This window comes from Hemitrygon akajei, chromosome 7 (assembly GCF_048418815.1).
Source record: "Hemitrygon akajei chromosome 7, sHemAka1.3, whole genome shotgun sequence".
Taxonomy (NCBI): domain Eukaryota; kingdom Metazoa; phylum Chordata; class Chondrichthyes; order Myliobatiformes; family Dasyatidae; genus Hemitrygon; species Hemitrygon akajei.
The window spans coordinates 175,657,707-175,685,269 of record NC_133130.1 but is presented as its reverse complement, the minus strand read 5'-3'; the positions used below and the strand labels follow the sequence as shown (position 1 = coordinate 175,685,269).

The 27,563-nt window shown below is 41.3% G+C and overlaps 1 protein-coding gene and 1 long non-coding RNA gene across 3 annotated transcripts in view; one reads left to right on the top strand and one right to left on the bottom strand.

The window, feature by feature from the left end:
* The window catches only part of ttll11 (tubulin tyrosine ligase-like family, member 11), a 217,087-nt gene extending 209,080 nt beyond the window's left edge, over nt 1-8,007 (bottom strand). For both annotated transcript variants that reach the window (XM_073052655.1, XM_073052656.1), the window contains exon 1: nt 7,634-8,007. In XM_073052655.1, the coding sequence (XP_072908756.1) occupies nt 7,634-7,921 (288 nt within the window). In that variant the 5' untranslated portion in view covers nt 7,922-8,007. The remainder of the gene's footprint in view (nt 1-7,633) is intronic.
* A 74-nt stretch (nt 8,008-8,081) lies between these two features.
* LOC140731200 (uncharacterized) lies at nt 8,082-20,457 on the top strand. Its single transcript, XR_012099746.1, has 3 exons — nt 8,082-8,445; nt 16,750-16,944; nt 19,263-20,457. It is a non-coding gene; the product is annotated as an uncharacterized lncRNA (long non-coding RNA).
* The last annotated feature ends 7,106 nt before the right edge of the window (nt 20,458-27,563 follow it).

The following is a 27,563-nucleotide window of genomic DNA, read 5'->3' as shown; positions in this document are numbered from 1 at the left end:
TGGAGTGGTTGTGAGGAAACATGTTTAAACCTACATACAAAGTCAGGAATTGAAAGACTGAGCATGATGAGGTCCCAAGTAGAGAGAGTGAAACTAGATCTCCTATTAGGAAATGAGACAGGGCAGGTGACAGAAGTTTGTGTAGGTGAACACTTTGCATCTAGTGATCATAATGCCAGTTTCAAGATAATTCTGGCGAAGGACAGGTCTGGTCCTTGGGTCGAGATTCTAATTTGGAGAAAGGTGAGTTTTGGTGGCATCAGAAAGGATTGTGAATTGGGACAGATTGTTTTCTAGCAAAGGTGTACTTGGAAAGTGGGAGACCTTTCAAAGCGAAATTTTAAGAGTTCAGCATTTGTACGTTCCTGTCAGAATAAAAGGTTTAGGAAGCTTGGTTTTTGAGAAATATTGGGGCACTGGTTAAGAAGAAGGGAGGTGTATAGCAGGTTAAGGCAGAAAGGAACAAATGAGGTACTTGAGACGTACAAGAAGTGGTGCAACAAACACTTGAGGAAATCAGAAGGATTAAAAGAAGGCACGAGGCTGCTTGAGCAGACAAGGTAAAGGAGAATCCTAAGGTCTTCTACAGATTTATGTAGAGAAAAAGTACAGCAAGAGACAAAATTGGTCATCTGGAAGATCAGAGTGTTTATCTATGCACGGAGCAGAAAGAGATGTGGGACATCTAAAATGGAATTTTTTGCATCTACATTTACTTGGGAGATAGACGCAGTCAATGTCTCACAGTGAGACAAAGTAGCAGTGATGTCATGGACTGTATACATATTACAGAGGAGGAGGTGTTAACTGAATTGAGGAAAATTAGAGTGGATAGGTCCCTAGTGCCTGACAGAGTGTTCTCTCAGACCCTGTGGGTGGTTAGTGTAGAAACTTCATTGTCCCTAGCAGAGATATCTAAAACCTCCTTAGTGACAGGTGAGATACCAGAGGATTGGAGGATAGCTAATGTTGTTCTTTTGTTTAAGAAAGGCTAAGAATCGGTGGTTTGGTATTCAAAATGAGGTAGTAAATTGGATTACATATTGGCTTCTTGGGAGAAACCAGAGAGTGGCAGTAGATGGTTGACTCTCTGACTGGAGGCCTCTGACTAGTGATCAGAGCTAGGTCCATTGTTGCTCGTCATCTATATCAATGATCTGGTTGATAATATGGTAAACCGGATCAGCAAATTTGTAAATGACCCCAAGATTGGGGTCAAGGATGCCGAGGAAGACTATCAAGACTTACAAGCTGGAAAAATGGGCTGAAAATGGCAGGTGGAACTTAATGCAGGCAAATGTGAGGTGTTGCACTTTGGGAGGACAAACTATTGTAAGACTTAAACAGCAAGTGATAGGGCTCTAAGGAGAATGGTAGAAAAGAGGGATCTGTGAATACAGATTCATAACACCTTGAAAGTGTGTCACAGTACGGCAAATATGGTCATAAAGAAAGCTTCTTGGCACATTGCCTTCATAATTCAAAATATTAATTATAGGAGTTGGAATGTTATGCTGAAGTTGCATAAGACGTTGGTGAGGCTTAATTTGAAGTATTGTGTGAAAGATGTCAATAAGATTGGAAGAGTGCAGAGAAAATTTACAAGGATGTTGCCAGGACTTAAGGACTTGAGTTTTGGGAAAAGGTCAAATAGTTTTGGACTTTATTCCTCAGAATGCAGAAGAATGAGGGGAGATTTGATAGAGGTTACAAAATTAGGAGGCGTAAATGCAGGCAGGCTTTTTCCATTGAGGTTGGGTGAGACTATAACTAGAAGTCATTGGTTAAGGGTGAAAGGTAAAATGTTTAAGAGGAACATCTTCATTCAAAGGGTGGTGAGAGTGTGGAACGAGCTGCCAGTGGAAATGGTGGATGTAGCTTTGATCTCAACAATTAAGTGGAATTTGGTTAGGCACATGGATGGGAGGTACATGGAGGGCTGTGGCCTGGGTGCAGTTGATGGGACTAGGCAGATTAATAGTTTGGCATGAACTAGATGGGATTAAGGGCCTGTTTCTGTGCTGTAGTGATCTAGGACTACAACTCCCACACACATTCACTAATACGTCATTGCATTTAGGCATTCAAAGCAGACATTTCACAACCAAGCAGCAACCATCCAATTAACCCTCATTCACCCAAAGTACCTAGGAGTTAAAGGCAATGATTACTAAGGTCGCTACTGAAGCTAGTAATGCTCTAGTGAATAAACACAAAATCAAAATAATCATTTTCAAGTATTGTCAGCTGAATGTTTGACATTCTTCCCTTAGAACAGCTATTAATTTTAATTTCATACCTTGCTTTCCCACCTTTTCTGTTAATAACAATTTAATGTTGTGTTCAAAGTTCAACGTTCTTTTAAGAAATCAAATTTTACATTTAATTAGAATAAGATCATATATTTACTTTGAAAAATAAGAATCTAAATAAAATCAAGAATATGGTCTTTGCAATAAAAGTTCTAAGTAAATTTATTATCAAAGTACACAGCTGTCACTATATACAACCTGAGATTCACTTTCTTGCAGGCATACTCAATAAATCCAATAACCATAATAGAATCAATGAAAGACAGCACCAACAGAATGGACAACCAGTGTGTAAAAGACAGCAAGCTGTGCAAATACAAAAGAAAGAAGAAAAAAAGAAAAAAGAATAATAAATAAATAAGCAGCAAATATCAAGGACATGAGATGAAGAATCCTTGAAAGTGAGTCCATAGTTTGTGGGATCATTTCAGTGATGGGATGAGTGAAGTTATCCCCTCCGGCTCAAGAGCCTGATGGCTGAGGAGTAGTACCTGTTCCTGAACCTGGTGGTGGGAGTCCTGAGGCACCTGTACCTAGGTGGTAGAGTTCCCTGATTATGCTGCTTTCCTGCGACAATACTCCCTGTGGATGTGCTCAGTGGTGGAGAGGGTTTTTATCTGTGATGGACTGGGCTGTATCCACTATGTTTTGTAGGATTTTCTGTTCAAGTGGATGAAAGGGTTATCATACGAGGAACATTGATAGCTCTGGGTTTGTAGTCATTGGAATTTAGAAAGATGAGGGGGAATCTCATTGAAACTTTTCGAATGTTTGAAGGCCTTGACAAAGTAGATGCTGAAAGGATGTTTCCCATGGTGGGAGAGTCTAGGACAAGAGAGCACAGCCTCAGGATAGAGGCGCCTTTTCAAAACAAAGATGCGTTGACATTTCTGTAGCCAGAGGGTGGTAAATTTGTGGAATTTGTTGCCACATGCAGCTGTGGAGGCCAGGTCATTGGGTGTATTTAAGGCAGAGATTGATAGGTTCTTGATCAAAGGTTACAGGGAGAAGGCCAGGAAATGGGATTGAGGAGGAGGGAAAAAATAGGATCTGCCATGATTGGCGGGGCAGACTCGATGAGCCAGATGGCCTAATTCTGCTCCTATGTCTTATGGTCTAAGTGCAAAGTGAGTAGAGTAGGGGGCTAAGCACACAGCTGTGTGGTGCACCTGTGCTGATGGACACTGTGAATGGGATGTTGTTGCCAATCCAAACTGACTGGTGTCTGCAAGTGAGGAAATACAGGATCCAACTGCACAAGGAGGTATTGAGGCCAAGGTCTTGAAGCTTATTTATTAGTTTTGAGGGGATTATAGTACTAAGAGCCAATGAAATGGCATCTGCTGTGGACTGGTATGCAAATTGGTGCAGATCCAATTCACTTCTCAGGTAGGAGTTCATATGTTTCATCACCAACCTCACAAGGCACTTCATCACTGTGGATATAAATGCTTCTGGATAATAATCATTGAGGCAGGTTACCATGCTCTTCTTAGGCAATGGTATAATTGAAGCCTGTTTGAAGCAAGTCAGTATCTCAGACTGCAGAAGTGATAGGTTGAAGACCTTAGTGAACACTCCAGCCAGTTGATCTGGGCCAGATTCTTTCTGTAGGTTCGCCCTTAGAAGGATGCTTTCACATTGGTGTCAGAGACCATTAAACTAGTAAAGCTTGCCTTAAGTATTAAGGTTTGTTGGGCTGGATGAAACTGACAATAGAATAGTTACATTAATTTCTTAAAACATGGAACTTAAGTTAAATTACGCTTGAGTACCATAAACAAACAAGTCTTTGTTAAATTATAGATATAAAATCTCTGGACAAGAAATAAATTTAAAAACAAAATTCAATCAGGGTTGAAAGCGAGGCTGGCAAGCCAGTAGTTGTAACCTATCCCTTGATATGCTCTTGAACTATTGTTTCATCTTTTGTTGTATTCTGTGTCATTCTGCAGAGCATTGAGGGCAAACCATGTTGCGCCAGAACATGTGGTGAAACTCTGGGCTGCCCAGCACATCCTCATGCATGTTGGCTATTAATGCAATGTATTTCCCTGTATGTTTCAATATACACATGGCAAATGAACTTGAACTTTGAGGGCATTATGATCCAGTATTCAATTCCACTGCTGAAGGCCCAGTCATACTGCATTCCATACACCCACTAGCAGACATCAATGCTATACACTCATCACCAAAAACTCAGTATCATCCAGCCCTGCAGATTCAGTCACACCAAATTCTGTTCATTATTTAATGCAACACTACAGATCCAATGCCGTACAAAATATAACTGTTAGCCCAGATGGTGCTAAGTGTGTAGCATTGCCCAGGGCAGCAGTTCCAGTCTCTCACTGCTGCAGATACACTGTCACCCAGCTCAGCAGATCCAGCACCACAGACCCAGTGTTACCTAGCACCAGTCTATAGAGCAGCAGAGCTACAGACATCATTATATACATCGTCACACTGCTGGCAACTTAAATCCAGAAAGTCATGAGACATGGGATAGGTGGAACCTTGGCTGTTTGGATAAAAAATTGGCTTAAAGGAAGAAAGCAGAGGGTAGTTCTGGAAGGAAAGTATTCTGCCTAGAGGTCGGTGACTGGTGGAGTGCCGCAGGGATCTGTCCTGGGACCCCTGCTATTTGTGATTTTTATAAATGACCTGGATGTAGAGGCGGAAGGACGGGTGAGTAAGTTTGCGGATGACACGAAGATTGGAGGAGTTGTAGGTTGTCAAAGGTTACAAGAGGATATGGACAGGCTGCAGAGTTGGGCAGAAAAATGGCAGATGGAGTTCAATCCGGACAAGTATGAGGTGATGCATTTTGGAAGGACAAACCAGAAGACTGAGTACAGGATTAATCGTCAGTTACTTAAGAGTGTGGATGAACAAAGGGACCTTGGGGTTCAAATCCATACATCCCTCAAGGTCACTGCACAGGTTAATAGGGTAGTTAATAAGGCTTATGGGATGCTAGGCTTCATTAACAGGGGGATTGAGTTCAAGAGTAGAGAGGTCATGTTGCAACTCTACAAATCTCTGGTGACACCGCACTTAAGAGTATTGTGTTCAGTTCTGGTCACCTCAATATCGGAAGGATGTGGAAGCTATGGAGAGGGTGCAGAGGAGATTTACCAGGACGTTGCCTGGTTTGCAGAAAAAGTCATATGAAGCAAGGTTAGCAGAGCTGGGACTTTTCTCTTTGGAGCGTAGAAGAATGAGAGGGGACTTGATAGAGGTCTACAAGATTATAAGAGGCATAGATAGGGTGGATAGTCAGTACCTGTTTCCCAGGGCACCAATAGCAAACACCAGAGGGCATATGTACAAAATTAAGGGAGGGAAGTTTAGGTGAGATATCAGGGGTAAGTTTTTTTTATTACACAGAGGGTTGTGAGTGCCTGGAATGACTTGCCAGGGGTGGTGGTGGAGGTATTTAAGAGCCTCTTGGACAGACACATGGATGAAAGAAAAATGGAGGGTTATGGGGTAGTGTGGGTTTAGTACTTTTTTTAAAGGATTATATGGGTCAGCACAACATGGAGGGCTGAAGGGCCTGTACTGTGCTGTAGTGTTCTATGGTTTTATTAACTTGCACACTGCTGCAGTCCCAGGGTGCAGATTCAGCACTAAAGGCCCAGTCATATAGATCCAGCATTCAAGATTGTTTAATGTCTTTTCCAGTACACTTGGTGTAAAGGAGAACAGATCTTGTTACTCCAGATCTGATGCAGCACAAAAAAACCTCAAAATATGATAAAGACCACAATACTAAAAACCACAATAGATGTATTATAAGTACATAAAATAGCTTATATACATAGATTGCATGTCCATAAAGTGGCACTAAGCACAAGATTGTCTGCACATAAGGTGACTGAAGGGAAATGGTAAAGTTGCAGTTGGTTAGTGGGCAGAGATGTTGATCAGCCTTACTGCTCGGGGAAAGTAACTGTCTTTGAGTCTGTGGTCCGTGGATGGGACATAGCCTCTTCCCTGATGGGAGTGAGGCAAACAGTCTATGAGCAGGGTGGATGGATCTTTCATGATGTTTCTGGTCCTTTTCCAACACCTTTCTGTATACATGTCCTTGATGGCGGGTAGACTGGTGCCACTGATGCACTGGGCGGTCTTGACGAAAAGTTCCTGTCCACCGCATTGCAATTTCCGTACCAAGCAGTGATACAGTTTGTTAGGGTGCTCTCTACTGCACATCTGTAGGATGATATCAGTATAGATGTGCATAGTCCAGCTCCCTTCAGCTTGTTCAGAAAGTAGAGGCATTGGTGAGCTTTCCTGACTGTGTAGGATGTGTTCTGGGACCATAAGAGGTTGTGCAAGATGTGTACTCCCAGGAGTTTGAAGCTACTCAAGTTTCCACTGCTGTGCTACTGATGTAAAGAGGGTGTGAGTTCTCTTGAAGTCGATAACCATCTCCTTTGTCTTGTTGACATTAGGAAGAGGTTATTTGCCTGACACCGGGCCTCGAGCTTGTCCACCTCCTCTCTGTAGGTCATCTCATTGTTGTTAGTGATGAGCCCCCACCACTGTCGTGTCATCAGCGAATCTGACAATGTGATCACTCGGGTGTTTGACTGCAGTCATGTGTGAGCAGAGTGTACAGCAATGGGCTCACCACACACCCCTGGGGGGCAACCATGTTGACATTGATGGAGAGGGAGGGCCAGTTGTGCATGCAGACTATCAGAGGTCTGGTGGTTGGGCAGTCCACGAACCAGATGCACAGAGGTGTATTTAGACCAAAAACATTTGTTTTGTCCTTGTCTCCTGTTATAATGGGAACAAGTCACACAAATCAACACAAGGAACCAGCACTGTTCCAGAGTTGGGGAAACCACTGCCTCCCGGTATCCCAGCCCACTGGAAACACACTATAGATTCAGAGGCACACCATGCTGATCTCATCACCCTGTGCTGTCACAATCAGGACAAGTTGTAGACCTGGTACCACAGGTTCAGGAGCCAGAGGATGACCATTAGACAACAGGGCAGGGTTTCTCTGGGTCTGCAACAGTGGCCAAGAATGGGTCCCAAAAGCACAAGGTGTGTGGCACTGGGCGACCGTCAGAAGGTGAGGCAGAATGTGGGGCGCCTACACGTGCGATACTGGGGACAAAGATGAGTGACTGCTGCATTGAGAGACCCCTGCATCGGGTCACCAGCCATAGTGTTCGTCTGGCCACAGGATGCGTTCGGACAGCCTATGTGCCCGCTGCATCCAGCCAGTGGAAGCACCTACTTTACCGGGTCACTGGCTCTGGCCCCAGCGCCCAGACGCAGCCTCTAATCCTCACCTCCTTCCACTTCAGTTGCTGGATGCAGATCTTGAGTGCCTCGGCCGACGTCTTGGCCCTGGAGCTGTCCACCGTCACCGTGCGCTTGCTCCTGCGCGGGCGGCCATGCCCGCCCTGCTCCGCCTTCTGCGCTCGCCGCCGCGACGCCTCCTTGGCCAGGGAGGCCAGCGTTCTGCGGGCCGCCGGTGGGAAGAGGGCGGCGGCTGCCGCCGCGCCGGCCACGCTCGCCGCCGCCGCCGCCTTGCTCCGGCCGCCCTCCGGGCTCAGCTCGCGCTCCTGCTGACTCATGTCCCGAGCTACGGGGCGCGCGGCCCGCGCTCTCGCCGGCCCATTGCAAATCGCAGCCGCTCGCACGAGCTCGCCCTCCTCGGTCAGCTGGCGGCCGCTCGCGCGTCCCCGCCCCTCCGCCCCGCCCATTGTTGACACGCCGTTGCCAGCGCAACGGCCCGACGGGAAGGGCCGCCAAAGGCGAGCTCAAAATCCCTTTCTCTCTCGGGAAAATGTCGAGACGAAATCAAAAGGAAACAAAACTGCAAGAGAGCGAAAATCTACATCGAATTATTTAAAATGTTAGAACCATTCAGTAACGCCTGTAGAAAGGGAAACAGCTGAATTTCAAGTCCAATATACTTCCACTACAAATGGGGAATTGGCCACAGATTTGTCTTCCACACCCCAGGGCATAGCTGGACAAGACATACATCTCTGGAAAATGGAAGGAAGAAGATAGATGCTTCAGAATCAGGATTTATCACCGGCACATGTCGTGAAATGTGTTGTCTTTGCGACATCATCATAGAAAAACAATTACAGTAAGTATTAAATAGTTAAATAAATAGTGCAAAAATAAAAATAAAGGAGAAGTGAGGCAGTGTTCACAGATTCAATATCCATTCAGAAACTGGATGGCAGAGGGGAACATGAATCACTGAGTGTGTGCCTTCAGGCTTCTGTACCTCCTCCCTTATAGTAGCAATGAGAACCAAGGCATTACGTGGGTGATGTGATGGGGGTCCTTAATGATGGATACCACCTTTTTGGGGCATCGCTCCTTGAAAATGTTCTGGATACTATGGAGGCTAGTGCTCATGATAGAGTATACAACTCTCTGCAGTTTATTTCAATCCGGTACAGTAGCCCTCCACAAGTCCCCCCCCCCCCACCCCCACACACATACATACCAAACTGTGATGAATACTTTCCAAGGTACAAATGTAGAAATTTTCAAGTGTTTTAGGTGACATATCAACTCAAGTGCTACACCTGTCCCTACACCTCCTCTCTTACCACCATTCAGGGCCCCAAACAGTCCTTCCAGGTGAGGCAACACTTCACTTGTGAGTCTGTTGGGGTAATCTATTGCATTTGGTGCTCCCGGTGTGGCCTCCTCTACATCGGCGAAACCCAACGCAGATTGGGGGAGCGCTTCGTCGAACACCTCTGCTCCGTCCACAACAACAGACAGGATCTCCCGGTTGCCCATACATGGCCTCCTCTACTGCCATGATGAGGCCAAACTCAGGTTGGAGGAGCAACACCTCATATACCGTCTGGGTAGTCGCCAGCCCCTTGGTATGAACATTGAATTCTCCAACTTCCGGTAATTCCCTCCCTCTCCCTTCCCCCATCCCACTTTCACTCTGTCTCCTCTTCTAGCAGCCTATCACCTCTCTCATGATTCTGCCGCCTTCTACTACCCATAGACCTTTCCCCTTAGATTCCTTCTTCACCTCTCCTGCCTATCTCCTCCCTGCTTCCCCTCCCCCACCCCTTGATCTTTCCTCTGATTGGTTTAACGCCCTCCCCCCTCCTTCTTCAGTCCTGACGAAGGGTCTCGGCCAAAACGTTGACTGTTCATTTCAACGGAAGCTGCCTGACCTGCTGAGTTCATCCAGTTTGTTTGTTTGTATGTGTTGATTTGACCACAGCATCTGCAGTATACTTTGTGTTTACCTCCCTCTGGTGCTCCTCCCTCTTTTCTTTCTTCCATGGCCTTCTGTCCTCTCCTATCAGACTGCCCCTTCTCCAGCCCTGCACCTCTTTTACCAATCAACTTCCCAGCTCTTCACTTTACCCCTCCTCCTCTCCCGGTTTCACCTATCGCCTTGTGTTTCTCCCTTCCTTCCCCCATCCTCTAACTCTGACTCCACATCTTTTTTTCTCCAATCCTGCTGAAGGGTCTAGGCCCAAAATGTCAAGTGTACTCTTTTCCATAGATGCTTCCTGGCCCACTGAGTTCCTCCTGCATTTTGCGTGTGTTGCTTGGATTTCCAGCATCTGTAGATTTTCTCTTGAAATACAGCCACTGTCTTGCCTTTGTAGCTGCATTGGTGTGTTGAGTCCATGTTAGATCCTGACATACAGGAACTTGAAATTGCTCACTCTTCCCACTTCTGATCCCTCTATAAGGACTGGTGTGCGTTCCCTTGTCTTACCTTTTCTGAAGTCCACAATTAGTTATTTGTTATTAATGACGATGAGTGCAAGATTAATTCCAGCAGAGTATGGAATAACAGGACCATGCCATAGCTAACACCCTTCATCAGTAAAAAAAATGTACAAAACCTCATGACAACATACCTGAATCAGGCTTGAGCAACTGGTGGTTTATGTAGCCATATGAACAAAAGGCCACAAGGATGTTTGCAACACCTGCACCAATGGCAGAGTCTTTTCTATCAAGTCTGCTCTACCATTCAGTCATGGCTGATCTTTTTCCCCTCTCAAAGTTCAAATAAGCAATAAATATCAAGAACATGAGATGAGGGGTCCATAGGTTGTGGGAACAATTTAGTGATGGGGCAAGTGAAGTTGTGTCATCTCGTTCAAGAGCCTGATGGTTGAGGGGTAATAACTATTCTTGAACCTGGTGGTGTGAGTCCTGAGGCAGCAGCAAGAAGAGAGCATGGCCTGGATGGTGAAGGTCCTTGATGATGGACACAGTCTTCCTGCAGCAGAACTCCATAGTGATGCGTTCAGTGGTGGGGAGAGCTTTACCCATGATGGAATGGATTGTATCCACTACTTTTTGTAGGCTCTTCCTTACAAGGGTATTGGTGTTTCCATTCCAGGCCATGATGCAACTAATCAATATACTCCCCACCACATACCTATAGAAGTTTGTCAAAGTTTCAGACCCTATTCCCCTGCCTTCTCTGCATGACCTCTGACACCACAGCTAATGAAGAACCTATCAACCTCTGCTTTAAATATACCTAATTATTTGCCATCTGCAGCTGCCTGAGACAATGAATTCAAATGATTCACTATCCTCTGGCTAATGAAATTTTTGCTCAACTCTGTTCTAAAGGGATGTTGTTGTATTCTGACTTTGCCCTCTGGGTCCTAGCCTCTTCCACTGTTAGAAACATACTCTCCATATCCACTCTATTTAGGCCTTTCATGTTTGGCCAGGAAGTCATCAAACTGCCCTCATATGTTAACATTTTCATTTCCAGGATCTTTCTTGTGAACAACTTATCAAAAGTCAAAGTTGTATTATTAAAATACATATATATCACAATACACTACACTGAGATTCTTATTTTTTTTTGGGGGGGGGGATACCCAATAAGTGCAATAACGATAACAGAATCAATGAAAGACGGCACCAACAGGGTGGATAACCAGTGTGCAAAAGACAACAAGCCTTGCAAATACAAAAAGGAAGGAAAAGAAATAATAATAATAAATGAATAAGCAATAAATATCAAGAACAGGATATGAAAAGTCCTTGAAAATGAGTCCATAGGTCGTGGGAAACAGTTCAGTGATGGGGCGATTTAAGTTATCCCCTTTGGTTCAAGAGCCTAATGGTTAAGGTGTAATAACTGTTCCTGAACCTGGTGGTGTGAGTTCTGAGGCTCCTGTATCTTCTTCTTGATGGCAGCAGTGAGAAGAGAGCATGACCTGGGTGGTGGGGTCCCTGATGATGGATGCTGCTTTCCTGCGACAATGCCACTGTATAGATGTTCTCAATGGTGGGGCGGGCTTTACTCATGAATGACTGAGTTGCATCCACTACTTTTTGTAGCATTTTCCATTCAAAGGCATTGGTGTTTCCATACCTGATAGTGATGCAGCCAGTCAATATACTCTCCACCACACATCTAGATGTTAGTCAAAGTTTTAGATGTCATGCTGAATCTTTGCAAATTTCTATGGAAGTAGAGGCTTTCTTCATAACTGCACTTATAACAGGTCCTCTGATATGATAGCACTGAGGAATTTAAAGTTGCTGACCCTCTCCAGCTCTGATTCCCTGATTAAGACTGGCTCAGGTTCCTCCTTCTGAAGTCAATAATGAGCTCCTTTGTCTTGCTGACATTGAGTAAGAGGTTGTTGCTGTGGCACCAATCAGCAAGATTTTCAATCTCCCTCCTCTATGCTGATTCATCACCTCCTTTGATCCAGCCTACGACAGTGGTGTCATCAGCAAACTTAAATAAGGTATTGCACAGTTGTAAGTGTATAACAAGTAGAGCAGAGGGGCTAAGCACACAGCCTTGTGTGGCTCCTGTGCTGATGGAGATTGTGGAGGAGATGTTGTTGCCAATCTGAACTGACTAGGGTTTGCAAGTGAGGAAATCTAGGATCCAATTGTACAAGCAGGTATTGAAGCCAAGGTCTTGAAGCTTATTGATTAGTTTTGAAGGGATGATAATATTGAATGTCGAGCTGTAGTTGATAAAGAGGATCATGATGTATGCAGCTTTACTATCGAGATGTTTCAGCATCGAGTGAAGAGCTAATGAAATGGCATCTGCTGAGGACCTGTTGTAACTGGTAGGCAAATTGGAGTGGATCTTCCAACTATTTCTGGACCTTCTTCAATGCCATTACTTTTTTTCTTATATATGGGACCCAAATCTTTTCACAATATTTCAAATGCAGTCTAACAAATGCCTCAAAGCCTCAGTGTACATCGTTGCTTTTATATTCTCACTCTGTGATGTCTACTATCATATCCAGGCTGTTATTTCCATGATTCTTCCATATGTCCTGAAGCAGGGTTTCAGCCCAAAATCTTGACAATTCTTCTCCACCCCCGCTCAGATACTGCTTGACCTGCTGATGTCCTCCAGCAGATTGTTGTTACTTCCTTCAATCTGGCCCCTAGAAATGCTGCCCTAGATAATCAATGCAGCACATCTCAAGGACACTCTGAAGAAAGCTTGTCGCTCTTTGTTGGACTCACATCCAACAGAAGTCACAGCACTCCATGAACTGTATGCAGAAGCACGGAGCTAGATTATGCATTGAAATCACTGGAGTAGTACTTGAGCACAAAGCTTTCCTAAGCAGATCTAAGAGCACTATAGCGGTATTACAGGGTTACCCAGGGACGCTGAGCTGATGGGAATAAGAAGGGTCCAAAAGGATTAACCAAGCTTATCCTCTCCGAACTAGAACAGAGCTTGTGGTCTTTGTTTACCCAATGGATGGAATACACCAGCTGGAAGGATGCTAAAAATAATTAGTATCTTTAAAACAGGGTATTATCTAGAAAGGCAAAATAAATATACAGATGTTGGAAAGGAGTGCTAAACTGGACTAATTGAAGCCAACATGGCAACAATGTGTTGAATGGTTTCGGCCTGCATTCAAAACCAACGACCCTCTAAAATATAACTGACTTTTAAGTTAGAAGAATGAAGGGGGATCTCATTGAAGCCTATCGAATATTGAAAGGCCTAGATAGAGTGGATGAGGAGGGGATGTATCCTATTGTGGAAGAATCTAGAACCAGAAGGCACAGCCTCAGAATAGAAGAGTGTCCACTTAAAACAGAGATGAGGAGGAATTTCTTTAGCCAGTGGGTCGTGAATCTGTGGAATTCATGGCCACCTACGGCTGTAGAGGACAAGTCATTGAGCATATTTAAAGCAGAGGTTGATAAATTCTTGATTAGTAAGGGAGTCAAAGGTTACAGGGTGAAGGCAGGAAAATGGGATTGAGGGGTATAATAAATCAGCCGTAATGGAATGACAGAGCAGTCTCAATGGGCCAAATGGCCTAATTCTGCCTTTTGATCTTAACTCACCCATTTAAATTGTTGTTTAAGTCATATAGGTAATTTAGTTTAAAATTCTATTTACTTGTAATGTCCCCCTTAAATATAACTGACATCTAAACATCAGTATTACTTTTATTTTGTTGATCTCATTTGTTTTCATTTGATACATTAGGATTAGCAGCACATTCACATTTCAATGGTTTAATGATAGTGTAAAGCCAAAACTTTGCAACTGCACCTGTAATTTGTGCTTTCAAGGGCCATATGAAAAGGTGTAAGGCTCAATTCATTCTCCATGAAGCTTCACTCTCCATAATTCATGCTATAATATCTAGGTGTAACACTAGATTCAGGATGCATTATATGTTGTGATTATAACAATGGCGTGAAACTATAACCCATGTTTATTCTGTGGTTGTAGAATAAATACCAACTAAGACTCATTCAACTTTCACGCAGAGATTCACATCTTTCAGTTTAATGGTATATGTCTGTTCCATTTTTACCAGATTCAAACTCAGGTTTGTTATCACTGCCTTATACAGTACATAAATACTGACAAGCAACCAACGTGTAATAGACAAATTGTGCAAATTTTTTTTAAAGTTTTGGGGAATTGAGTTGTAGAGTCCTTGAAAACAAGCTTGTAGTTTTTAGAATCAGTTCAGCGTTATGGTGAGTGAAGTTATCTACCCAGTTCAGGAGACTGATCAGAGGTTGGGTAATTAAGTTTCCTGTACCTGTGTGGGACTTAATGCTCCTGTACATCTTACCTAATGGTAGTAGTGAGAAGAGAGCATGGCCTGGATGGTGAGGACTCTTGACAATAAATGCTTCATTCTTGTGGCAGCAGTCTGTAAATGTGCTCAGTGGTTGGGAGGATTTTACCTGTGATGATCTGGGCTGCTTCCACTACTTGCTAAAAGCTTTTCTGTCCTGGTATTGGTATTTCCATACCAGGCTATGATACAACCAGTTTGGATACAAACTGTACATCTATAGAAGTTTGTCAGGGTTTTAGGTGACATGCCAGATCTACACAAACTTATAAGAAAATAGAGGCATTGTCATTCGTTATTTATGATGGTGCTTACGTGTGGCCCCAGGACTGATTATCTGATATGTTTATACCAAGGAATTTAAACCCTCTCCATCTCTCAGTTTTTATTTTGAGATTTTTCATTTAAAGTGTGTCAGAATTTTAAGTCTCACTCACTATGCTTTATAAACATGATTTTTCCTATTTGTAAAAAGCTAAAAGCTAAATTCCTATTAGTACTCCTATTAGTAGTATCCTACAAGTACTATTCTAACATAAACAAGGAACAAATTTAAGATGAACAGAAAAAAATTAAACAAAAGTTAATTGCAATTTGTAATTCTCTGTCACAGTCTGTTGTTGAGGCAGAGAATGTGAATTCTTTAAAAAGGAAATTAAATAGTTGCTGGAAATAAGCATGGAAACAGGATGCAACATGGCATCAGACTTTCCAAATGTTGAAATCAGTTTACCATCTGTCTCGTTCCCTTACTTGGTAAATTTTGGCCACATATTTCCATTTACATGACCTTGACATTTTGAATTAAAATGCACAATGGTAGGAAGTTTCTTGTGTGTCAAATTTGTTTGTTTTCCTGACATGAAGTCAGCCTTTCTAAAAGCTGGTCTGTTGACAAAGCCTTGGAGGAGACTTTATTTTACTCATAACATGAAACCATGAGATCTAATAAAAGAACACTTCAGAATAGGATTTTACAGTAAATAACTAATAAAGTAATCAATGAAATTAAAATGGTAGGAAATAACATGTTGGAAATATTTAGCACGTCAAGCAGACATTGTCTGTTGCTGGAATATAGTACCTAGCAGCCAACTCTTGTGAATGATGGGCAAAAATTTGGCTAAATTGTGGTGGTTTATTTTCTAAGAATTTGTGAACACTTCTTTGCCTCATGGTTTATGATCTTTTAATGTGAGAGGGGAAATATTTAACAGGAACTTCAGGGATAACTTTGTTTCACAAAGGGTGGTAGGTATGTGGAATGAGCTTCCAAACTGGTTGAGGCAGGTAGAACATTTAAAAGACAGTTGGATAAGTACATGGATGGGAAAGGTTTGGAAGATTATAGCAAATGTTGCCAAATGTTGGCAATGAGATTGATTTGGATGGGCACCTTGGTTAGCATGGTCCATTTGAGCCTAAGGGCCTGTTTCCATGCTGTATGACTTAAAGGCTATGGCTCATTGCAGGAAGATATAATGAAATAGCACTTCTTGAAGGGTAGATAATCAATAAGGACAGAGAACACTACAGCAGCATCCTTGTGACTTAGAGGAGGGCCATCATCACAGTTCAGTTCTCACATATACGCTTCTCGCTGTTAACCTCACAAACCCAAATGTCGTAACCAACAGCTACCACTTTTGACAGCATACTGCATCCCCCAATAGCTGTGACATGTAATATTTCAATGTCAGAGTTGCAAAGAGACCCTAGGATTTTATATCAATTTATTTTAAAATCTGGATGTAGCCTGAAAAGGCAGATTTATTCCCATTCCATGCCTTTTATTTTTGTACAAAATCTTGAATAATTGACAGCTCTTGATTGGCACATGTCGAATTAGTGACTTTACATTATGAATACCCCAAGTGATACTCATCTTGCATTCTAAATTTGACTATAACTTTATGATCTATTGCTTCAACAAGGATTGTTATTAATTCTAAAAGTTATTTCTGGGAGAAGTACGTTAAGTTCCAATTAGCCTCTATGAACTTAGCATTTGAAAATAATGGTGATTCATTCCAGTCCCAATAATGCAAAACTGGATCTAGAAAATAGTTTAAATTTTCTCCCAGTTGTACTTTTGGTCTTTTACTTTACAACATACTAAACATCCTTGAAACAAATAATCAAAATGTTTTTTTAATGAAATAGATGGAAGTTAACCACAAGGGGGCAGTACATTTTAGGAGTTTATATTAAGAAATTTATACTTGATATTTAAAAAAGGTGAAACATTGAGAATTTTCAACAGCAAGGATTCAGAAGAAATGTAATTATGAACTACTCACACTGTGTCCATTACTATCCAGATGCATCAGGGCATGATACATCAACTACTCTGCCCAAGACCAGAAGAAACTGCTCAGCGCGTTGTGGAAACCAGCCTACCTTCCATGGACTCTTTCTGCACTCCTCCCTACCTCAGTACAGCCATCATAATCAAAGACCCCAAACACACCGGATATTTTCTCCTCCGAAGATACACTCAGTGGCCACTTTATTAGGTACCTCCTGTTTTTTGTTTGATTATGTGCTTCAGTTTCATACATACCATTCAATAACTTTTTGTATTCTTCAATAGCAGTACAATATATTAAGTTTCATAGGTCCTTTCATTTCATCAAAAGTTGGATCATTGTGAGTGAGGATGATGGTCCTGGCTTGCATTGCTACCTGCTTCACTTAGCTGTTGAATTAAGTTACATAGCAACCATAGCTCTGTTTTCAATTTTTATTTTCAATATTTATTTCTCCTTTGTAATCTATACACTGTATTTTATGAAGTATTTGTTATTTGACTTTAACATCTTTGGATTAATTTGTTGATTATTTTAACTTTGCATTGGAGAATATCAAATTTCAAGACAAAAGAAATTTGAAAAATTAAATATTAATTTCTTGGGAAAATGACAGAAAACTTTAAATTCTTTTTTCATTTTCAGAATTTCTAGGCAAGGCTTCTCTTTCATAGTTGGACACTAGTTAGCAATATCTGAATAGCGTAAATCCTATTTTCACTTGAAACAGGTTTGAACCAATCAAAGTACACTTTGTGGACTGAAGTTATAAATCAGTGGCTTTTAATACTTCTCTTACTGCAGTAGAATATTACTATAGTGGTGTTTTATATATTTATGAAAATTTATCCACGTGTGTTCAATATATTGAAGTGCTATTTTCTGAAGTACTGTAAATCTTTTAGATTTTACAATATCAATAGTCAGTTCTATTACCAGATGTACTCTACTCATATTATTTAGATTTGCAGGCTCAGCCTATTAATGATGTAAAGTTAATATTTCAGTTAAGCTGCTGTGTTGTGATCTATTATTCAGTCTTTTGTATAGCCAGTGGCCTGGGAAATATAAACATGTTTTTTTTCACCCTCATCACAATTTCTTGCACAGGCAATCCCCCTGCTCCTCCCCATCCCACAACTCTGCAAAATACTCTCCCCCTACACCCTACGCCCCACCTCACAGCTCTGCAAAACACTGCAAACCAATTATTTATAATAGTAATTTTGCAGGCTGCACTGACTAAAAGGAAGAGGTAAAATTGTATGTTAATGACGTTGAGAGGTTACAGTGACTGGCCATCATAAAATGTGGTTGGTGATTGTTACTTGCTGGAATCATATTTGGGTGTAACACATAATAGTTTTGTGAATGTTAATAGAAGATCCTCTCCTGTTCCTGATCAGTGTGCTTCAGTATTGGGGCCAGGTGAGTTCAAATCTGAACGTGCAAGGAACCAGCTGGATTTCAAGATAAACTTTATTTTTCACACATAGAGTGAAATGCACCATTTTTGCATCAAGTCAAATCAGTGAGAATTTTGCTGGGCATCCTGCAAGTGTAACCACACTTCTGGCATCAACATAGCATGCCCACAACTTACTAATCATAATCTGTACATCTTTGAAATATGGGTGGAAACCGGAGCACCCAGAAGACATACAATCATGGGAGAACATACAAACTTCTTGCAGACAGTGGTGATAGCTTTCTTCACTATATAATTTAATTTTTTTGAGAATAAATTTTTGTTAATTTTAATTCTTTCTGTCTGACTTTAGAAGAAGATTGAAACAGAGTGGATGGAAGAGAGAATCAGTTATTTATTTATAGATACAGTGTGGAACAGACCCTTTCGGTCCAATGAGCGGTATCACTCAGTAACCCACCTATTTAATCCTAGCCTAATCACAGGACAATTTACAATGACCGATTAACTCACTAACTGGTATGTCTTTGGAATGTGGGAGGAAACCAGAGAACTCAGAATACCCATGTGCTCAGAGGAAGGACATACAAACTTCTTACAGATGGTGTCAGATTTGAACTCTGAAATCCGATGTCCCAAACCGTAATTAGCGCTACACCACCATTTAACTGAGGTTTAACTGAGAAACCATTAACCATTTAACTGAGAAATTAAGAGGGCTAGTCAGGATAAATAAGGACTCTTCCCTTTACCAGTGAGATCATAAATCAGTGAACATGGAATAAAAGTAATTTCTGAACGAATTAGAGGGGAGTTGAATAAAATATATCTTCACAAGAGTAGCGGGAGTCAGGAATACACTCCTTTAAAGGGTGATTGATACAAAAACTCTCTCATCATATTTAATAAGTGTATAACTTGTGTAACGTACTGTAAGGTTTCACTGCTAATGCAGTGGGTTCGTTGTAATGTTCACTGCTGAGGTAACGGTTTCTCTGTAGCATCAATATTTGGGTTATGGCTGGAGATAACAGGATGCATGTTAGCCAATAAGAGATTGCTGCTGTGTCTTGTGAGTCTGAAATTTTTTTGGCAGTCTTTTGTTGAGGAGAGATGAAGAGGGAAGACACGTATGGAGAGAGCTGGTAGACCATTGGACGGAGTGGACTGGGATCTGAGGGTCTGAAGGTTGGCGACGTTCGGAGGAGACCAATGGTGGAAGAATGACTACCGAGTGAGCTCCAACGTGACTTTGACTGGATTTTGGGCCCTTTTTTGTTTATTTTCATTACTAACCCTATATTCAGATTAAGATTCATAAAGTTCTATCATTTAATTGCATATGGTGTACTGTCTGATATTTTGTGTTGTGGGTTTGTAGCTGGGGGTACATTACACAGCATCCACACAAACGTGATTACCCAGTTTGGTGGGGCTGAAGGCTGATTCCCCTAGATGAACGCGAGCTGGGCGAGCCTGAGGGTTACATTTGCAGGGAAGTGGAACTAACTGGAAATAGCTGCTTCTTTTGATCTGCACAGGCATGGGTGAGGCATCTGTTGGTCAGAGTTGATCATGGATATTGCATCCTAGCTGTCTAGCTATGCAAGCCTGGGCAGTATGATACAGAGAGCAAGCTGTTGCCCATGTAGCAAGCTCCCCCTCTCCATGCATCTGATAAACCCAAAAGAATGGCAGAGACTGATACAGTTTGGTACCAGCAACATTGCAGGAGTTGCCTACCAGCATTGAACTCAATGTAGGACCGCCTTTGAGATCAGAGTTTTCCTTCTCCCAGATGAGCTGCCAACCACGCCAGATGAACTCTATTTGCTCAAAATGACTGGTTAAGCCTATTAACCACGATAGATGACGATCCTCAGAAAAGCTTGATAAGTAATTGCAATGCATTTGTATGTTGGTTTATGTGGTCACATTTTATGCTGAAATTGTATGTGTTGTATATTTAAGTTTTCAGTAATATTTGAGTAATATTGTAAATATATTGTTGGATTAAGCATTCTTTGTTGTTTATATAATTCATTACAGGTTGTACAAAAGTATGTGAATGGCATACATCATTATGCCATAACGTCACATGTGAGTGCCTCACTAAAGTAAAACTAGGTGTCCACATTCTCCTGGACTTTTGCGTTTTTCTTTCTGGAGTTATAAAGCATAGCAGTGTGAAACAAAGCACAAAATCAATATTTTGTCATACAAGCTTGACCAGTTATTTTCTTACTGTTTACTCACCAATTCATATCAGATTGAGTTTTGGCCCCTCCTATTTACTGAATAGAGATAAGAGCTACAAAATCAATACATGCGTTGACTATAAAGGTAACTGCAGTAAGTGTTGTAAGCAAGATAACAGATATTCCTTGCCATAGCAGGCATTCCTATCAAATTGTGGCTTGAAACCTTATCATTGATGACTATTCTTCAATTTACAAACTATGCAATCATTAATATTTCCTAAATTTAATAAAACTTTTTTAAAAAATTTGGGAAATCATGCAGCAAATTTCTTTTTCTCTTCAACTTTCTCAGCCTTGGGCCTAAATAGAGAATTGAATTACATAAGTATGTATTTATTAAGAGGCCAGTGAGTGGTATTTTAAAACTCCACATTGAATTCATGAAACATTGTATTCTGTGCCTTCTCAGGGATACATTTGTCTAAGATTCCATGTATGATTTACACAAGATTGATTGAATCCATACTCTGGAGAATTTGTATGTTTCACTCAGTCTGAATATATTTCCAGTTCTGGAAGGTAATGAATGCAACTTGTTATTCCTTATTTTTGCACTTTTTTGTGTAATTTATATTTATCTAATGTCTTTGCATTGTACTGTTGATGCAAAACAAAACATTTCATCTAAGAATTGGAATCAGGTTTATTATCACTGACATATGTCATGAAATTAGTTATTATGCGGCAGCAGTACAGTGTAATACAGAAAAAAATACTCTAAGCTACAATAAGAAATACAGAAAATACTGTGCATCTTCTGGCTCTTGTACCTCCTCCCTGATAGTAGTAATGAGAAGAGGGCATGTCCTGGATGGTGGGGTACCTTAATGATAGCTGCCGCCTTCTTGAGGCACTGTCATTTGAAGATGTCCTTGAAGGTGGGGAGGCTAGTGCCCATGATGGAGCTGAGGCTACAACCCGCTGCAGCATTTTCAATCCTGAGCACTGGAGCCTCCATGCAAGTCATACAGGTCAGTGATAATAATTTTGATTCTCTTAAATCCTATATATTTTTAATTTTTTAAAAGTTATTTGAAAAGAAATCCATAAATTAAATACCCATTATTGTGTTGTTATATAGGTAGGTGCTACAACCAATACAAAGTACCAATAACATAAACAGTAAATGAGATTAACAATTAAATCATTTTTGATGTCACTAGATGAACAAAGTGCCAAAACACTAGAAAGTCTCCTCATTCCTTTAGCAGTTCCATAAAATGTTTTTACATCAGGCAGTAACAAAAGAAGGAGAAAATCAGGCCCGAACATAGTTTAACAGGAGAATCACAGCACCAGCTATCCTGCACTTCCTCAGTGTTGAAACGGGATAAGCATTTGGACCTCTGTAATATGATTACAGACAATATTTATATAGTGCCTTACATGTACTCAGTGCATGCCTTCGTGACACATACAAAATACTGGAGGAACTCAGCAGGTTAGGCAGCATCTGTGGAAAGGAATAAATAATTGGCATTTCTAGCTGAAATCCTTCATCAGGACTGGGTCAGTATCGGGTCTCAGAATCAGAATCAGGTTTAATATCACTGGCATATGTCTTGTAATGTGTGTGTGTGTGTGTGTGTGTGTGTGTGTGTGTGTGTGTGTGTGTGTGTGTGTGTGTGTGTGTGTGTGTGTGTGTGTGTGTGTGTGTGTGTGTGTGTGTGTGTGTGTGTGTGTGTGTGTGTGTGTGTGTGTGTGTGTGTGTGTGTGTGTGTGTGTGTGTGTGTGTATTTATTCAGTAAATAGTTAAATTTTTAGTGCAAAAATTGAAATAAAGTATTGAGATAGTGTTCATGGGTTCAATGTCCATTCAGAAATTACATGGCAGGACTCCTGAATCATTGAGTGTGGGTCTTCAGGCACACCTTTCTGATTGTAGCAATAAGAAAATGGCATGAAGGCATGACCTGAATGATAGGGGTCCTTAATGATCGACATTGAGGCATCGTTCCTAGAAGATGTCCTGGGTACTAAAGATGATGGACCTAAGTTTACTTTGATTATGCAGAGTAGCCCTCCCCCTCCCCTCCTCCCCATACCAGATGGTGATTCAGCCAGTTAGGATGCTCTCCACAGTACATCTGTAGAAATTTGCAAGTGTTTTTGGTGACATACCAGATCTCCTCAAACTCTTAATGAAATATAGCCTCTGACATGCCTGCTTTGTAGTTGCATCGATATGTTGGGTCCAGGTTAGATCTTCAGATATATATACTGTACATCCAGGAATTTGAAATCGCTCATTCTTTCCACTTCTGATCTCTCTATGTGGACTGGTGTGTGTTCCCTCATCTTACCTGTTTTGAAGCCCGAAACTTTGAATATTTATTCATTTCCATAGAAGCTGCCTGACCGGCTGAGCTCCTCCAGCATTTCATATGTATTACTCTGGATTTTCAGCATCTGCAGATTCTCTCATCTTTATATATCCCAGCATGCTGTGTAACCACTTTTGAAATGTAAACACTATTGTGATATACAGCAGGGAAAAGTACCTGTGTGTACCAATGTCCCACAGAATACGACCAGATAATAGGATGTTAGCTGATGGATAACTACTGGTGACAACATAAAAAGAACTCCTCTGCACCTTCTTCATGCCTCTAAGAGTACAGGTGAAATGTTCGAGACAAAGAGACTAAATATGGAGCAACAATCTGTGGAGGAAAGTGATTGTTGATGTTTTGAAATGTAAACTTACATCAGGACAGACAGAACATCGTTTCAATGTTTCACCTAATGGATTGAGTTGCAGATAGTGCAAAATTCTCTGAACACTCTTACAACATGTCAACCTAAACCAACTGTTTAATCTGCTGATGTAGGACATGGAATTATATAATGTGCTGGCACAAAGACAAAGCTGACATTTTCTGAACCTCTTATCCTCTTTGACTGATATACACTCCGTGGCTACTGAGTATGTGGTTATGGCCTTCTGCTGCTGTAGCCTATCCACTTCAAGGTTCAACCTGATGTGCATTCAGAGGTGCTCTTCTGTACATCACTGTTGTAACATGTGGGTACTTGAGTTACTGTCACCTTCCTGTAAGTTTGAACCAGTCTTGCTATTCTCTTCTGACCTTTCCTATCAACAAGGCATCTTTTCCCACAGAACTGCCGCTTACTGAATTATTTTTTTTGTTTTTCACACCTTTCTCTGTAAGCTCTGTGTGAAAATCCGAGTAGTTTCTGAGATAAACTACCGCATCTGGCGCCAACAATCATTCCAGGGTCACATTACTTCCCCATTCTTATGTTTGGCCTGAACAACAACTGAACCTCTTGACCATGTCTGCATGCTTTTATGCATTGAGTTCCTGCCACATGATAGGCTGATTAGATATTTGTATTAACGAGCAGATGTACAGCTGTACCTAATAAAGCGGTCATTGAGTGTGTATATTAATCAGCTGGGAAATCTCGACATTTAGAACAGTATTTAACAAGCATATGCAAATTCAATATAAGCAATTATAAAAAGACTGGTTATCTTAAATCCAAACTCCATTTTATTATGTAGTTACATTTACTACATTAGATTGTTTAACTGATCTTGCTTTCTAATTAATATCACCCATTTTTAAAATCTGTACAAATGTCATGGCTTTCTTCCACTAACCAATCAATAAGTGTGATAGTTCCTATTTTTAGAGCTTTCATGATGTGCAGGCACTGCTGCTAGGTCAGCCAAAGCGATAATCAGATTGATTCAATGCCAGACTACTCTGCAGATGAAAAATACCATTTCATCAGAAATAAAATAAAAAGCTAGTTCTTCTTAACTACTAACAGTCCCAGGCTAGAAGCAAACCTTTTTTTTGGGTAACCGGAATCCTTGGACTATTTTGGATAACAGATTGAGCAATATTTTGGAACAGCTCATGAGACAGAGGAGATGATCACAAGATTCTTTATTTCTGCAACATTCAACAGCATTACACAAACCTGCCCATTGTTGGATTATTGGCTAGCTATGGTACTGACATGCCATGGGTAGAAAGAAATCTTTTGCTAAAGGTCTTTGTTGCTACATGTCTTCAACCAATTTCACTTTATATAAAACAGTGATAATAAACCTGAGGAACACTGACAAGGGGAATTTGTAGGGAAATAAATGTTTCAGGCCAAGAACTTTCACCAGGACTGGGAAGGAAGGAGCAAAAGCCAGAATAAGTTGGTGAGAAGAGAGGGAGGAGTGGAAGGCAATAGCTGAGACCGAGTGTGGGGGCAAGGGAGGATGTAATAAGAAGCTGGGAGGTGATTGGTGAAACAGGCAAAGAGCTAAAGAAGAAGGAATCTAATTGAAGAGAATAATGGACCATGATAGAAAGGGAAGGAGGAGGTCGGCAGCTGAGAAGAGAAGGAATGAGAGGATAACTAGAATTGGGAATGGAAAAAGAGAGGAGGGAAGGGGAGAAATTACCAGAATTTGGAGAAATCAATGTTCATGGCATCAGGTTGGATGCCACCCAGAAGAAATATGAAGTGTTTCTCCTCCAAACTAAGCTTGGCCTTGTCATGGCAGTAGAGGAGAAATATCAGAATGGGAATGGGAAGTTGGATTGAAATAGGTAGCCACTGGGAGATCACTGGCAAACAGAGCGAAGGTGCTTGACAACATGATCCCCAACTTACATCGGGTTTCACCGATGTAATGGAGGCCATATCAGGAGCATAGGTAAAGTAATATTTCAGTAATATTGTAAATATATTGTTTAAGCATTCTTTGTTTACATAATTCATTTCAGGTTAAATGTAAAAAATATGTGAATGACAAACATCATTATGCCACCACGTTTTCTGTGAGCACCACACAAAACAAAACTAAGTAGCCCCATTCCAGGTGTTTGTGAGTCCATAACCAAGAAGCCAGTCATTGGTGCAGCCTGTCCAGAATCCCGTCAGTTGCAGGCCACAGCCTTAGATCAGCACAGAGACGAGTAAATCTCACAGAAGAGCGAGCTGTACACTGACCTGTACCTTGCCTCTGGCACTAACCTTTTCATTCTGGCCCATTGTTTTAATCAGCAACACTTCGGCTCATTCCTCACTCTTGGACCAAGGGACTAACTCTTTGATTCAACCAAAAGTCCACTCCAGCAATGGCCAAACAACGGATCGTTCCTCACTCTCGGCCTGTACTCACCACACTGCACCCTTACTGTAGCTTTGAGACTCCAGCTCATACCACAAAGATGTAGGTTGTACAGGTGATTCAAAAGCACAACTCCGAAAGGGAAGTTATAGGAGATTGATTTCAGTGATTGTTGTCCAGAAAAAGTGTGATTAATAGAATAGTTAGATTCGTTTGCTGCCATTAGACAGCACTGTGTCTCACCAGCGCTATACTAAACTGGAAGAGTGGTACTGGGAAAGATTAAGGACAAAATTGGACTACTCTCCTACACAGTGGAGATTGCATCTGATGTCATCTGGAGATGACAAATCAATCACTTGAGGAGAGCAGAGTCAATTGTTGGAGAAGAAAGGTGTCTGGAGCTGTCTGAACCACTTCCAGCAGTCTCAGAGTCAACTTCTACAACCAGCATGGAGGAGGCTTTAAAACCTGAGATTGTTTCACAGCCACAAGCCTCCCCTGCCCAGCAGAGAGACCACCCTCCCCCACCCTTGCCTGGAAAGATATTATCCCACAAGAGTAAGAAATCCTCCACAGTGATGAAATCTTCAGGCCTGAATGGGGAAATTTAAACTTTACTATTCTGTGGATGTCTATATAGTAGTTGTATTATGTAGTATTGTGTGTGTGACTAGAGAACAATATGTTACATATCTTGAGTTGAGATGCATTCTATATTCAGTTGGAGTTTATAGCTAAGCAGAAAGGAGTATAGTGTATTTAATAGTTCAGTAATATTTGAGTAATATTATAAATATATTGTTTGATTAAGCATTCTTTGTCTTCATAATTCATTATTGGTTACATAAAGGAAGTTTGTGGATGTCATACATCATTATGCTACCACATTATATGTGAGTAGTGCACTAAAAGGATAAACTAAATAGACACCATTCCACGCTCCCTTGTTTTTCTTTTGATTAGTTTCTGGAGTTAAAAAACATAACAGATGACCCCAGTGGACTCGTAGTTGAAATGTCCCAAAAAGATCGTTTGGGGCCCTGAATGGTGGTGAGGAAGGAGGTATAGGAGCAGGTATGGCACTTGTCACATCTGCAGGGATAAATGCCTGGATGGAGATCAGTGAGGTAGGATGAGTGGTCTAGGGAGTCACGTAGAGAGCAATCCCTCTGAAAAGCATAAGTGTAAATGAGAAACTTCTCATTGTGGGGATAGAATGTGGAGCTCACTATAACAACGAGTGGTCGCAGCAAGCAGCATTGATCCATTTATGGGGATGCAGGTAGGTATACAGGGAAAGGTATACAAAATCCTTTTGGTGAAGGAAGGTGGGCAGTAAACTTTTGTGGTTGCGTCACACAACATAGAGCTAATAGGCTCAAAGGCTTGTTTCTGTACTGGGAATTCTATGACATAAGTGGAATCACTTTGAAAGTAAAGAGAAAATACAAACAATGTAAATCTGAACAAAATGGGAAGGTTGTTGAATATGTAAGAAATTTGAAAGCTGGATTCAATTTAAATGCCTCCATGCAAGGTGCTAACCTGCTTTATCAGTTGTTCTTTATCTGATTTCATTGTCATGAAGCAAGGAAACAGCATTGGCCAGACTGGTTGATGCTAACCAACATGGCCACATAAGCTAGGCCCATTCACCTATATTTGGCCAGTATTCCTCTAAACCTTTCCTATCCAAGTAGCTGTCCAAATGTCTTTTAAATAGTGTTATTGTATCTGCTTCAACCACTTCACCTGGCAACTTATTCCATATACTGACCACTCTCTGGATGAAAAAGTTGTCGCTCATTAAATTTCTCAGCTTAAGCATATGGCTTCTCACTCTTGATTCTCCAAACCTGGAAAAAGTGCATTCTATACCCCTTGTGATTTTGTCCCTTCTATAAGTTCATAAAAAAAATTCTCAGTCTGATCAGCCTCTCACCATAACTCAGACTCTTGAGTCCTGGTGTATTTTAGCTTTTTTCTCTCTCCTTGAAGCATAAGTTCACAATTTTTAACTCAACGTCAT